The sequence below is a fragment of the Gossypium hirsutum genome, chromosome D13 (genome assembly GCF_007990345.1).
Source record: "Gossypium hirsutum isolate 1008001.06 chromosome D13, Gossypium_hirsutum_v2.1, whole genome shotgun sequence".
Taxonomy (NCBI): domain Eukaryota; kingdom Viridiplantae; phylum Streptophyta; class Magnoliopsida; order Malvales; family Malvaceae; genus Gossypium; species Gossypium hirsutum.
The window spans coordinates 7,268,854-7,285,199 of record NC_053449.1 but is presented as its reverse complement, the minus strand read 5'-3'; the positions used below and the strand labels follow the sequence as shown (position 1 = coordinate 7,285,199).

Here is a 16,346-nt window from a genome sequence, read left to right as displayed (position 1 = left end):
CATTTAGGCAAGTAATAAATTTTGAGATAAATAATAAATTATTAAAATATTTCCATCAATTCTCCCCTCTTAGAAAAAATCTTATTCCGAGTTAGTTTTATTATCTAAATATCCACAATTTCCTCACATTAATCTCTTTCTCCTTTAGACTCACTTGATAATGTGATATGTTGAACAAGCTTGCCCTAAGTATGAGCAGCAATCTTGTAAGCAACTTCTCAAATACAATATTTAGGAAGTGGTTTTTCCGCTAGTATCTATATCTTTCCAACATTGCCATTATCAACTAGTACCATTGGTTGTGCATCTCATTTGGAAAAGTTGCTGGCACTGGATTCTAACTTTATCCTTTAATGCCTATCTCTTAAATCTTCTCCATCATTGTCACCATTGGATTTTCATATTATCGCGATTCCAGCCAACATGCTTTTCACTGTTGATACATTTTCTTCTTTGACAATCATTAGAGCGATGCTATATCCGTAACGTTCTAATGTCTTCCCTAATATTATATCTTAATTCTTCGAAACCTATGAATATCGAGTTCCTCTAATATAAATATCTCACCTCATTCTCTTTTATTTTCACCAAAAATTTTCTCCAAAGAAAAAACCAATCAAACTCTTTCACTCTCTAAAAAAATTCTCAATTTTCTACCTCTTTTCCGTTAAAAAAAAATTACTTAAGGTTTCATGTAGCTTATCATATCCTTGATATGGTAAAATTACTTATTTTTAATTTTGCTATTATGAAAATATTTTTTAAATATTTTTTGCAATAAAAAATTATTTTTTTTGTGATTTTTTGAACATCAAAGAAAATAAGTTATTCATGCTCGACATAATTTGCAATTCCCAAAATTAGATGGATGTATTTAAGATTGTTGATTTATTTGTGGCATCTATGATAAAAATGTTTGATATAATATCGGAGTTGCTTGTCGCATTATTAGAAAGATAAATGCTAAAAACGCTTACATTTCATATTCCATACGAGAAAGCGACTATAATGTTAAAAGCTATCGCTTTAATAATCGACCTTCTAATCAACAAGCAAGAGGGAATCAAAGACTATAACATCAATGTGAAATCAAAGTGTTATAAGTTGCTGGGCGTTGTGCCATCTAAGGAGAAGAAAGAATTGTATAAAAATAGGGTGAAATTCTCATAGTTCAAGAGACTTATTGATCCGACCCTTTCGCTACATGCACAAGGCCAAGTTCAACCAATTTTTGGATTTCGGTCTCGAATTTAATTTTCGATCTCGGGTCTAATTTTCAAGTTCAATTACCCATTGGACTGATTGTCTGACTTGAAAATTGATTTCCAAAAATATCATATTTATTTTAATTAATTTGATTAATTTAATTTTACTTTATCAAAATTAATATTCCTAAAAGTCACTAGGATTTTCCAAGTTAATTTTTTAAGAAAATTCATTAATCAAATTCTCTAGTCGAACAAATCTCGCGACCACCTAATTTTATTCCACATCAAATAAATCAACTCAACTAAATTATTTATAAAGTCATAGAAATCTCGCGACAACCTAATTTTATTCCACATCAAATAAATCAACTCAACTAAATTATTTCTAAAGTCATAGAATTTTTTTTTGATTCAAATGCAGCCCGATCAAGCTTTTGTTGAGCTAGTAGAGAGACCAATTGAACATATACAATTAGGCTCGAGTTAATTGCAATTATGTCTAAAAGTATCGGTAAGATAATTCACAATTTACTTAATCATGGAGTGAGTCCATAAGAAGTACCATGATTGAAAACTCCATCTAGTATACTCTTTACGAAAGCAACTCATCCAACTGCTTTGCCAATGATCTCATCATATGTGTGTTACCATCATATGATATCCTTAATTCCTTTGAGTTAAATCCATTCATTCAATACAATCATGTTGTATCTCATTGTTATCATTGTGTCTTCTTAATGATTAATATGATCACTGTCAACTAATGATTATAATCAATTGCTCGTTCGAGAATAAGCAACCCGTGACCACGTTCCATATTTATCAATCTACACAATACCAATGAGAGGATATCATTAACTCTTTAATCGAACTATGAATTCCATTTTTGCTAGTAAAGTCATGTCATAAACAAGTCATGTACCTAACATACCGGATATCGGCTTGATCATCTTTAGAGTATAAGCTTCCACTTATATCAAAACACATTAGTTACATATGCATGGTCAGTAACTAACTCGAGATTTCAGTAAGTCACACCATGAATATCACAAGTGAGTTAATCACAAATGGAATCAGAATTAATTCAACTTGGGTAAAGTCCAATGTATCATTCTTCTAATGAGTACATTTATGTCTCTACCCGTGGAGTCAACTGCTCCGATAGCCAAAACTAGCAATCTCCCTAATTGGAATTGTAAACGATATAATAATACTTTTACGAGATTGCAAATTTGTTTAGATTATCTATTGGAGTAAATTATCTTTCTCGCAATGTAAACATTCTTAAAATGTCACTTATCATTAGTTTGAACTTAGACAATCGATGAACTAATATTTGTTTGTCACAATTTCGTTATATATGCAAAACATGGAAGACAAAAACACAAAAGATATAATAGTGAAATGTGAAATTAATTTTATTCATTTATTCATGGTTCAAATATATATAAAACAATTATATGTTTTCTATAATGTGGGCACATTTCCCAACACATGGGTGTAGTTTACCCAAAAATATTTCTTGTGTTTTAGTTCAACAATTCTATCAGAAGGCATGAAAAGTAATTTTCATTTTTACAAAATCAATTTACTCATATAATAAATTTGTTTTTTAATATTTTCAAAAAATTTGACAACATATATTTAATAAGGTATCGATTTCGGTAGGAACTAAATAACTTATTTTTTTCGGCAGGAACCAATTTACTCAATTTTAAAATTATTGGAACTTAAGAGGTAGTTATACCCATCAACTTCTATCACCAAATCCTTTAATAACATATATAGATCACAATTTATATTATATTATATTATATTATATTATATTATATTATATTATATGTATAATTTTAAATTTCATCCCTCTATTTTAAAAATTCTAAATTAATCTCTACTTTAATTTATTAAAATTTGATCTCAAAAGTTGAGAAATCTATATTGATAAACACATAAATTTGAACTACATTTTTTGCTATTTGATTGTATATAAATTATTGAATTATTATTGGCGAAAAAAAATTGTTGAATAGTTGATTTTTTGCTAATTCCTTGCATATAATTGTTGAAATATAGATTTTTAGGTGAACAATTTAATGACAAGGTTTAATAATGTAAGCTAATTGTGAAAGACAAGGATCAAATTATGATCAATTGAATCAACTTCTCATTTTTTTTGTAAAATATAAAGATCAAATTGTGATAAATTAAAGTGAGAAACTATTTTATTTTTCAATATCGGTTTTATTCATATTGATTATAGGATTATGAACCCTTGAAAGCTTTTAAAAAATCGTAAAAGAGAAAACGAAAATCAAAATATTTCACATGATGCTACAGACCATCAGCAATGGCGGAGCCAAGCAGAAGCCCAGTGGCCCCCTAAGTTTTTTTTTTTCAATTTAGTCATTTGTAAATATATTATAGCCCTCCCAAAATATAATTAGGCCCCCCTAAGGTTTAAGATTTTTGCAATTTCCCTCTTTGTATATATATTATAGTCCTCCTAAAAATATAAGTAGGCCCCTCCAATATTTTTATAGTATTAAAAATAATATTAAAAAAATTATTCTTGATAAAAACAAAGGGAAAATTTCTTAAAGATGATCAATTACTCATGATCACTTTTTAATGATATTTTTTGTTAAATAATAATTTAATATGTATTTAATATTTTACTTAAAATAATAATATTTTATAAGTAATATAATAATATATATAAAGAAAAGAAAAGATGACCAGACTTTTATCATCTTTCTTTTTCGTATTGGTGCCTAGCAAGAAAAGAAGAAAAGAAATTTCTCTTCATCGTTTTTCCTCCAAAATTTAAGTAGAAGGTATGTTTTTCTTCAAATTTTTCATAGATTTTGAATCTTTAAAGCTTATTTTACATATATGTACCAATAGTTTTTATTTTATCAAGTGTATTAAAATTTGTCATTAAAGGATATTGATAGAAGCTTATAAAATTAAGTAAAATGTGTATTTTTTATGGAAAATGATTAGAAGACGGTTTCTAACTTGTTAGAAGTGTAAAAACGAAATAAAAATAGCTAGATATAGTATGTTTTGGCTAAAGTGAATAGGAGGAAGAAAATCTTGGTCACTTGATTTAGGATTATGTCAAATGATAGCTTGTGAAGCAATGAGTATTTAAAAAAAAAAGTAACCGAAAAAGACTGTTAAGGATACAATAAAGGTGTAGATATAGATTTACAACCTCAATGGCCAACGACATCATTGGGATAAACCTTCGCCATCAAAACTATCTTCTTCTTAAAAATAAAAAAAATAAAATTGAAAATCGACCCAAATCGAGGTATTTAGATGGTTTATAAAATTCAAGTTAAAAAAATGTTATTGGAAACATTTTTTATAATAAAAATATAAATATTTTATATTTAAAATAGTGAAAATAACTTTAAAAAAATTATAAAAAAATGTTTTCTTTCAAAAAGAATACATATAAAAGTTGTTGATTTTTTTTATTTATTTAAAAAAAATTTGTTTTTTAAAAATATTTAATAAAAATACTTTAAAATTTTAACAAATAATATTCAAATGTCATAAAAAAATCAAAAAAAAAAAGAAGAAAAAACCAAAGTAAATAATCAAACAGAATTATCACAGGGACAGCTCAAAAAATCTATTTTAAATAAGATAGGAAGGTAAGGGAATAAAAAGTAGAGGAAGGGATGATTTTTAAAGGGTTAACGGTAATCTTAAATGAAGCAGTGGAGTCACACCCATATTTATAATCATTATCCTCATTTAAATCTTCAGGTATGTTCAATTTTAATTTTTAAATTAGCTTCTTTTATTTTATTTTTTTATATTTTACAATGGTGCATTTTTACTTGATACATTTTTTGCATCACATGCTTTATTGTTCTCCAGATAATTAATACTGTAATTTATTAGATTTAATTTTCTAATGCATACTAATAACTTCATGTTTGTACTTTGTGATAAATATGCATTATTATAAATTTCAAAGATTTGAAATATTTTCTTTAATTAGTAGGTCATATAGATTATAAATATGATTAATATTAACCATTTTCCTGACAAAAATTAATTTTATTAATATTATGTAATTTGATTGCAAATTTCACACTATATCTAGGTGTGTATTCAATTAAATTTTTGATTAAATTATTTTTTAAAATACAATTATATTTGCCGATTGAGTATTAACTCGGTTAGCATTTATATTGTTGTTGAGGACTAACATAACTGATAACCATTATGGGAGCTCACTAAAAACAAATTTAATCAGAAGACACACTTCATCTGTTTACAGTATGATTTGTCCAAAACAATAATAATATTACATACACCTAATGGATTGGATGTGATGAACCATTCAATCAACTCATAAATGTTCAAGTCCTAAAATCTAAGTCCAACTACCTTAAAAAATAAAGCATGAAAATTGTACTTGTATGAGCACTTTGCTTATAAAGGTTTCACTGATATATACAGATGCATAGAACTTCGTCTTCAAGCAGCTTCCATAGTGAAATCAAGCAATAACAACAGTCATAGGAAAGCTCTGGTTCAATACAACTAAAACTTTTGCTTCATATTTAGTGGTTTCATGGCATATACAATTAATTTAGTTCTCCTTTCCTACCCTGCATTTTTCTTTCTTTAATATTCCAAAACCAAACAGTAAGAGCAACAAATCAACATATAAGCAGACACAGATCGATATAACCTGAAAATCCAGAGCATTTACATTTAGACATTATGCTCATAAAGCAGTTTAAAAGGCATCCTTTGAGGTTATGATTCTAGACATATAAACCAGGTGCAATGAACTCACAAATGGTTCAACTTCTAATATCTAAAGCCCATCAGCCATAAAAGTCAAGCACAAAAGGGAAGAATGAAAACTTTTAACTTATCACGGCAGTACAATATGAACAAATTGATTCACATTTACAAGTGTCAATCTTTACACTATCTGTGAAACATTTCAGATCAAGATTGATTTATTATTAGATTATTAGATCGTAAGATAAGATCCAGAAATAAGGTTGCAGTTGATATATCTGCAGAAAAGCCCTTACTCACCATTTCTTTAAGAAGTTGTGTTGCCTTCGAGGTATAGCTGTTTCGAAGAAATCCCCGGATCATTATATTATAACAGAAGCTATCAGGCAAACAATCATTCTCTTCCATGCTCCTAAACAACTGGCATGCTTCATCTGGCAATCCCTCTGTACAGAACCGGTTAATCATTATAGAATATGTGTAAACATCGGGTTTTAAACCATTGACAAAGAGCTCATGAAATAATTCCTTTCCAGTTTCAATATTCCCAGCTTTGCACAAGCCATCAATTAAGATATTGTAAAAGACGATATCAACCTCCAATCTACTCTTCTGTATTGCTTGAAAAAGTTTCAATGCCTCTTCAAGTTTACCACTTTTGCATAAACCATCCAACAAAATCGAACATGTCACTAGATTTGGAACTGGCCCAGAAGCAAGCATCGTCCTCAAAAGTTTACATGCAGTAGAAACTCTCCCTAACCGACACATACCTTGCATAAGAGTGTTGTATGTCACTGTATCAGGGATTTGTCCGTTTTGAGCTAGTTCATCAAAGAGTTCCATTGCTTCGTCCAACCTCTTAGCTTTGCAATATCCGTTGATCATAATGTTGCAACTATGTATATCAGGTGCACAACCCTTCTCAATCATCAGCTGAAATACACTTTTAGCTTTATCCATTTGGTTTTGCAAGCAATGACCGTCTACTAACACACTATAGGTAACAACATCAGGCTCAATGCCTTGCTTTATCATTGTGTCAACAATATCTTTAGCTTCAGCAAGCATCCCTTCCTTGCAACATGCATCAATACATATATTGTACGTGATAACATTAGGCTCAATGCCATGCTTTCTCATTGTGTCAAGGATTTCTATCGCTTCCGAAATCATCCCCTCCTTGCAATGTGCATCGATCAATACGTTATACGTGACAATATCACATGAAATATTGTTATCCACCATTTCATTCAAAAGCCACGTTGTCTCCTTTTGTTGGCCCAAATTACACATAGCATGAATTAAGCAATTATAACTAACGGTATTTGGTCTAATGCCCTTAACCTTCACTTCGGAGAAGAGATCGAGAGCCTCATTTAGTAACCCGTTTTTACAAAGACAGTCAATGACTGTGCTATATGCTACAATATTGGGTTCAAAGCCTCTTTCTTCCATCATCCTTAGAAACCTAACAGCTCGATAGGTATTCCCAGTCTTACACAAACCATTAAGTATGGTGCTGTAAACAATTAAATTAGGTCGATACCCCTGTCCAATCATTTCATCAAAGAAACTCACAGCGTGAGAAATCTGACTTTGATTACAAAGTCCATTAATCAAAGTGGAAAAAGTTACAACAGTAGGTTCAACACCTAACTTGAGCATTTTCCCCAAAACAGAAAACCCACAATCAATTTGACCTAAGTGACAAAAGCAATTAGTTAAGATGTTCAAAGTACAAACATCAGGGGAAACTCGGAAGAATTCCATCTGCTTACACATAGAAACAGCAATGGCATATCGTTTCATTCGAACAATGGCTCCTAATAATTGGTTGAATTCCACAACAGAAGGCATTGGGTACTTGTGAATCATCTTATTAAACAAAAACAAAGCATCATCAACATTATCCAAACTATCATACTTTTTTGGCTGTCCCCTTGCAGGCACGGAATTCTTACTTAAAGCATTGATATGGGTAGCAACAGTGTTAAAAGAACAAGAAGAGTGGAAGTTTGAAGGATTCCTTCCACCATTAAAAATTGAACGGAAAATTAAAAAAGAATAAAGCTTACCCATATCTTGAATCGAAGCAAAATGGGAAAGAGAGTGCTGTGAGCTTCAGACGAAACCACAAATGGCAAGCTTATGTCCTCAGTGTTGGAGAAGTGATGTAGCTTTTGAAATGAGAAGCTATAAGAAAGGTTCTCTTAATATGAGAAAATGTTAGTTTCCTCTGAGTTGGGCTGACGAATTCAAACTGAGTTCACCATGTTCAGCGCTTCGGCCCAAAACTTATTCTTGCAGGCAGAGCAAAGCTCTAGTTATAAAATCGACAAAAGATTAGCACTTCATTTATATATTACAACTGATTTTCTTAATATATAATGATTTAATATATTTTTATTTTATAGTGTTATTAAAAAAATTAACACTCATAATCATATTAAAACAAATTATATCTAAAATTTTAAAATAAGGATAAATCCCAAAACCATACACATGAATTATGGTTTAATGTGCAAGTGTATACATAAACTTTGATTTTGTGTAATTTTATACATGAAATTTTGATTTGATTTAATTCTTATAAATTATTTACACAGTTATTGATATAACATTATTTTATGTTTATATATTGCATATATAAATATTTATATTTATCCAATATAAAAATAAATTAATATATTTATTTTTGTAAATATATATGATTAAATCAAAATTAAAGTTTTAAGTATATATTTAAACCACAATTAAAATTTCAAGTGTATAATTATATCAATTTAATAAAATTCATGTACATAATTACATATTAAATCAAAATTTATATATAATTTTGAGATGAATAAAGCAATCGTAATTTTTTTTTTCAACCATTTTTTTGTATTATTAAGAAAGTCCTCGGAAGGTTGTGCAAATGACATCTGTCTAGCTTTTGAGTAAATAAAATGAAAAGACAAAAGCTGAACTCCAAATGAAACCACAAATGGCGACAAACACTACCAGAAGAACTTATGGTCCTATCTATACTCCATTTTAAAAAGCTATCCTCTTAAAGTCGGACAGAGCATAACTTGATATTTACGATGCCACGTTCAATGTAACATCCTACCCTATCGTCAGTCCGACTTACAGTGTCACATTTAGTATCAAGGTAACTATAATCAATTCACAATTAAATTTAGACCATTAGCATGATAGTTATCAAACAATTATATATTCTTTATTCATATTAAAGTAAATCTGGTTGTAAATACATTAGTGAAATAAACAAATGTAAAATATTGATTTAAATCACAAGATCAAACCAGAACAATATATATAATCTGAAAAAATATAAATTGGAAATAAAATTAGATCGAAATTTTGTACTCATAGGTAAACAAAAATCCGACTGGTAGTTGAGGCCTGTTTTCACAGTTTTCTTAAGACAGATTCGGTCTCCTTTGGTGCTGGAGAAATATTGGTCAACTGTCTCCCAAAATACAACAACGAGATGAGCACTGCAGTAGCACGGCTGTAATGATCAACGAACTGTAGCCTAGCTTTTTTTCTATCACCGAAAATAGGTTCGAAATATGCAAGGAAAAGATCTCAAATTTTTTGCCGGAGAAAAATTTAGTGTGTATTTTCTCCTGCAAATTATTTCGGTTTAAATAAAATATTCAAAATGAAAGAACTTTTGGGAATTTTGACTACTGGAGCCATTAACGTCCGTGAATTAAAGAGCCATTAAAAACTCAAATTAACGTCTGAATTAAATGAGTCATTAAACTCAATTTAACATTTGTCCTTTCAATTCCAAACAGAATTAGAAGAAATAAGCTCTGTTGAGGAAAAATAAAATTACGTATTGGGCTAAAATATTCACAAGCCTAGAAAGGCCCAACCGGTCCGAACATTTCGCGTCGCCCATGTCGTGCAGGTGTGCCCCCAAACCCGGCGGGTTTGGATTTGCACCCCCTACGCGAGGGAGAGCATTAGCTTATTCATTCAATAACCACCAAGTTTGTTCATATATATAAACATATTCCACACTTTATATTTAACCAATATGGAACTAAACTTTCCATTTTCCTCAATATAATTTACAAGTGGCTTACTTTGAACATCAATTCTCATTCATCACTCAACCATTTTGAGCATATGATATATAGTTGTAAAGGTCTCATGGGGTAGAATATAAAACTATAATTTTATGATTCAAATCTCTACCTTTACTAATCGAGAATATACCTCAAAGCTTCCAAAAATCTATTTTTTTCAACAATCCCCCACATGAATGAAATTGATAATTTTAACGAAAAATATTGACTTGATGTGGTGATAGAATCTACGATCGATGGTTGCATAGGATAGGTAAGTATCAACCCTTGAACCTTCCCTTCTAAAAGTATATTTACTTTACTAGCTGACCAGTAGACACGATGTCCTTGAACTATTCTACCGTTTGTGTAAACGATGATATACCTCACACAACTACCTCTCTGGCTAGGTTTTAGTTCTCATGGGTATGTTCATATGGCCGTGAACATCTCTTGGTTCTACAAGAGTTTGAGAGAACTGTGCCCAGTAGTCTCCTCGAAGCGACCCACTTCACTCTCACATACTTATTTCGATGATAGAATTGATAGTAGGAAAGAGGAGTTTCGACTCTTCGATGCACCCCAACCGTGCGAATACGAGGTAAGTCGAGCTTAGACTTTAAATAAGCGCTTCCCAAGAGGCAACCTGAGTGCTAACACTGCTAATTATTTTGTTTTTATTTTATGTTAAATAAGGATTTTTTTCCACACGGCCTAGACACATGGGTGTGTCCCAGACCGTGTACACTAAAAGGAGGTCGACAGTAAGTTACACGGCCTAGCGACATGGCCGTGTAACCCACACGGACGCGTCTTTGGCCATGTGGATCCTAAGACTTAGTTTTAAAATTTTAAGAAAATCAACTGTGAGTTACACGTCCTGGCGACATGGCCGTGTAACCCACACAGCCTGGACACACGGGCGTATCCTTGGTCGTATGGATCCTGGGACCTAAGTTTTCCAAAACTCGACAAAGACACGGTCTACGATAGTCCACACAACCATGTGACACAATTGTGTGGAACACACGGCCTGGCCATAAGAGCATGTCCAAGGCTGTGTGAAAGCTGGAGCTAATTTTTCAATTTAAAATCAAGTTAGAGAGCTACACGGGTGAGGCACACAACCGTGTGTGAGACACGACCGAACCACATGGGCATGTGGGAGGTCGCACGGGCGTGGGAGAAGCGAAGGAGCTAGCACACGACTGTACGACACGGCCGTATGGGAGACACGACCTGGACACACGGGCATGTTCAAGGCCGTGTGAACACTCGGTATCAGTTTTTAAAGCGCACACGGGCTAAAATGGACCCACACGGGCGTGTGGCCCAACACGGGCCTTACACGATCGTGCCCCCTTTAAATCCTTAAATCCCTTTTCATTTTTTTGTCTTCTTCTTTAACCCCCTCAACCTTAACCGCCGTCGTATTGAGTCTATTTTGTTTTTATTTTTATTTTTATTTTTATTTTTATTTTTTTTTATTTTCTTAAACTTATTTTGTTTTTATATTTTGAACTATATTTTTTTATTTTTATGGTTGTTTCTAATCGAGTTTTAATCCCTTAATCTTCTTCACTATTTGTGTTTATTTTCTCATTAGTTTGCTCGGAATCATGCTCTACATTTAGATTTGCCTACAATTCCGCTTTTCACTCTTCTGGGGATTTCATCCAATATTAAAGGTAGTTTCAGTTTTCTCCCTCTCTTATAATATTTTGTTTATACTGTGATTATCTATGTTTGTACATTGAGGAAAATGTACATCTTAAATGTGGGGAGGTTATTTATATAATTATTAGAAAATTCCTGAATTATGTCTTGTGTTTAAGTAATTTTCTCATACTACTATTAGAATGAATTTTTATCGATTTGTGATTTTTATTGATATGTTTTAGATTAAATTCATAGATATTTGTGCATTGGTTGTTTTAAACTTTAAGATATGAGAGAATCAAGCATGATAAGTCTATTTTCAGAATTAAAATTTTTTAGATTGTTTCCCTGATTTGAGGTATTACCTTGAAGTTTCAAATTTGCAAGATTGACATCAAAAACCATAATTTTTGTATGAGATTTTGAGCCTTTAGAGCATACAATTTTCTTGATCATTTTAATTTTTGGTTATGTGTGTGTTATTATTGATTTATTATTCTAGAACTTGCTTTGATTATACATGTCGAGACCGCACCTTTGATTTGATATACTGAGATGATAAAGGCTCTTAGGTTTTAACCCACTTACCTCATAAAAAGCCTACCTACATAATTAACCTTTAGTGAACCATTTTTGAGCCTAACACACCGTTTCTTGATTTACTCATTAATGTTAACCCATAACTCATTTTTTGTTCATAGATAATTTTTCTCATTTCATTGACTCTATTTTTATCAAGATTTGATTTGGTTAATTGCCTGATTAAGCCTTTTGTTTAAGTTGCTGAATTATTTCTTATTATTTTAATAAAAAAATAAAATATAGATATACATAATTATTGATTATTATTTAATTCTTTGTTAATTGAGCTTGAACAGTTAAATTTATATTTTGAGAAGAAGCTCATGTTATTCTTGAATAGTTTTCTATTGATGTAATTGTTTTTAATTCAGCATTTGTTTATTTTTCTAGTTTGGTAATTTATAAATTCAATCTCGATTTTAACCATCTTTTTTCAGTCTTTCTCCACACTTTTAACCTAAACCCCATTACAACTGCTTACAGACCTTTTGATTGTGTATCATCTCATTTTATAGTGGTGGAGATTTGATTTTCATGCAAGCCTATGGTAATGACTTTTCATATTTGACTATTAAGTGCTTATTTTTGAACCTTAAACACTTTGAGTGATTTGAGTGAATCTTTAGTGAGGATGTCGATTCTTGTCGATTTTGAATTAAAGGTAATTACTTGGATAAGGGGGAAATACCTATGTTGTCATGCTTTAAAAATGTTCGACTTGGATTGTTTGAACCTTTAGTGCTCTTTTAGTTGAATTATCAATGTGTGATTATTTGTGAATTATGACAAAACATTATTGATGAGAATTATAAGTTAAGAAAAATTAATTTTTAATTATGAGTTAAGGATTTTGCTTGAGGACAAGCAAACACTTAAGTGTGGGGATATTAAAAATTTGATGGTCACTAAACTAACTATAAATACGAACAATAGTATAGTTATGGTGAGTAGGGAATATCGTATCCACGAGGACTAAAAGTACTAGTAATTACCGTTTTTCTATTATTTAGCCTATAAATTGAAGTGATTGTTTTTATTCTAAAATTACTAAACTAATTTAATTAAGAACGCAACAGATAATAAAATAGGAAAATAATCGAAGGTACCAATGAGAGAGACAATACCTAGGAAAGAATCCACCTAGACTCTACTTATTATTATGAATCTGAATCAAACGATTTATTCACTTGCGCCTTGATCCGTAGAAATCCCTAAATTATGTTAATATCCCTTTCGAGAGTAAGAACAACTAAGTCTAGGTTGATTAATTGAAATCTCTTTCTAATTAAAACCCTTATTGTCGCATTAACTCGATCTATGGATTCCCCTATTAGATTTAACTCTAATCCGGTAGATTTATGTCGTCCTATTTCTAGGATTGCATACAACTCCACTGAATTATGATAGATCTACTCTTAAACAGAAAGTTTTGCTCCACTAATTAAGCGCATTAAATATTAATTAATATCCTGAAAATACTAAAACATGAAATAAGCATACATGATTGAGAACAAGAATCAAGTACTTATCATGTAACTTAGAAATCAAATAATAACATTCATCATAGGTTTCATCTTCCCTAGGTATCTAGGGAATTTAGTTCATAATCTGGAATGAAATCAGCATCTCAAAGTTAGGATAACAACAAGACATAAAGAAACCCAATAAAACTTCTAAGGAAATTGAATGGAGATTTTTTATCTTGAAGGAGATCCGCTTCTGAGTTGAATTCGGTGGCGTTCTTCGAGTATTTTCTTTGTTCTTCTCTGCATGCTCCCTTAGGTCCTCTTCTAATATGTATTTATAAACTTTAGAATACTCAGAAACCCTAAAAATTGACTGTTTTGTGTAAAAGAGAAGGAGGGTGCGAAATCGACACGGGCTGGCACATGGGTGTGTGCCTAGCCCATGTGGAAATGCCCAGGCCATGTGGATCCTGAAAACAACTCTTTTTGTCTGATTTTGGCTCGTTTTTCGCTCCTTTCACTTCCCTATGCTCACCTAAGTATAGAAACATGGATTTAAAGGATTAGGAGCATCAAATTCACTAATTTACATGATAAATCATCCAAAAATGCATCAAGAATGGGATTTAAAACATGTTACTTTTATGACTTATCAGTGACTTATGTTGCTCAGCTCACCGAAACACACAACGGTTATTAAAAGAATTATTTAATCTATCCCACTTTTAATCACTATTTATATCATAGGAACATACTTGGGATAAGAACCTCACAGTGACCTCACAAGGTCTATGCAAGTAGGTTGTTCATTTGAACCTAGATCTTAGGATCTCCAGTCAACTAGGTTGGGTTTTCCTTCACATAGTGCCTTTAATTTTTCATGGGCTTTAGTCACATTCCTTTTGATGTTTTATCAACTTGATCTCGATTTAAGCCTTTAGTTAGCAGATCTGTAATATTATCTTTAGATTTTACAAAATCACTAGAGATAACTACATTTGAGATCAGTTGTCTAACGGTATTGTGTCGACGATGCATATGTCTCGACTTACCATTATACATTACATTTTGTGCTCTACTAATTGTTGCTTGGTTATCACAATATATGCATATTATGGGCACAGGCTTCGGCCAATCAGGATTATTCTCCAAGAAGTTTCGAATCCATTCAGCCTCTTCTTCAGATTTGTCTAAAGCTACAAACTCATATTCCATTGTGGATCTAGTTATAATCGTTTGTCTTGAGGATTTCTATGACACAGCTCCTACTCCCAATGTAAAAATATATTCACTTGTGTCTTTGGTATATTAAATATTAGATATATAACTAGCATCATAGAATCTTTCTAAAACAATAAGATCTCTGGAATAATGCAGTCCGTAGTCCTGAGTATATCTAAGATATCTTAATTCTTTCACAATTACTTTCCAGTAGTTTTCCCCTTGACTGCTTGTGGATCTGCTTAAACTGCTCATAGTGAAAGCAATATCTGGTTTAGTATAGCTCATAAGGTACATTAGACTGCCTATGATCTTTACATATTCCACTTGGTTAACACTTTCGCATTTGTTTTTGGACAGATGTTGGCTTGTATCTATTGGAGTTCTAACTATACCAGAATCATCCTTGGTAAATTTCCCAAGAATCTTGTCCACATAGTGAGACTAAGTCAATATGAGATCTTCAGATGACCTCTTGATTTGGATGCCTAAAATCACATTAGCTAGTCTCATATCTTTCAAATCAAATCTTGAATTTAACATGTCTTTGATATATTTTACCATTTCATTGTTACTTCCAACAATGAGTATGTCATCAACATATAAGCATAGGATTATATATCCAATGTCAGTAGTTTTGACATACACACATTTTTCACACTCATTAATCTTAAAGCCATTTGTCATCATGACATTATCAAACTTTTCATGCCATTACTTTGGTGTTTGCTTAAGTCCATGCAAAGACTTCACTAATTTCCTTCATTATCTTGGAACTACATGACCCTCAGGTTATTCCATGTAAATCTCTTCATCAAGATCTCCATTTAGGAAAGCTGCTTTAACATCTATTTGATGTACTTCTTGATTTCGCAAGGCAGAAATTGCAAGTATCATCCTTATAAAAGTTATCCTGGATACTAGAGAAAAAGTATCAAAGTATTCAAGGCCCTTATTTTGTCCATAACCTTTTATAATCAATCTGGCTTTGTACTTATCAATTTTTCCATCTGTTTTCATTTTCCACTTGAAAATCCACTTAGAATTTAATAGTTTAATTCCCAGAGGAAGATCCACTAATTCCCACATATGATTTTACAAAATGGAGTTAATTTCATTTTAATAGCATCTTTCCATAAAGTGCTTTCAGATGACCGTATAACATCATTATACGTTTGAGGTTCAGCCTCTAGTATAAAGGTTAGAAAATCTGGTCCAAAATATTTTTCCACCCTTGCTCGTTTACTCCTTCTTTGCTCTATCTCAGTTTCAACCTCTTGTTGAACGTCTTGACTATTTTCATCTACAATCTTTAAAGTTTGTTTCGTTGAACTTGAGTCAACTTC

At 31.3% G+C, this 16,346-nt stretch overlaps 1 protein-coding gene across 1 annotated transcript; it reads right to left on the bottom strand.

Moving 5' to 3' along the window:
• Positions 1-6,086: 6,086 nt before the first annotated feature.
• Positions 6,087-8,285, bottom strand: LOC107918366 (pentatricopeptide repeat-containing protein At1g12300, mitochondrial). The gene is made up of 2 exons (XM_016847907.2): positions 8,063-8,285; positions 6,087-7,862 (listed from the first exon to the last, which is right to left on the bottom strand). The coding sequence occupies exon 2, from the start codon at positions 7,860-7,862 to the stop codon at positions 6,192-6,194; it is 1,671 nt and encodes a 556-aa protein (XP_016703396.2). The 5' UTR covers positions 8,063-8,285; the 3' UTR covers positions 6,087-6,191.
• Between the last annotated feature and the right edge of the window lie 8,061 nt (positions 8,286-16,346).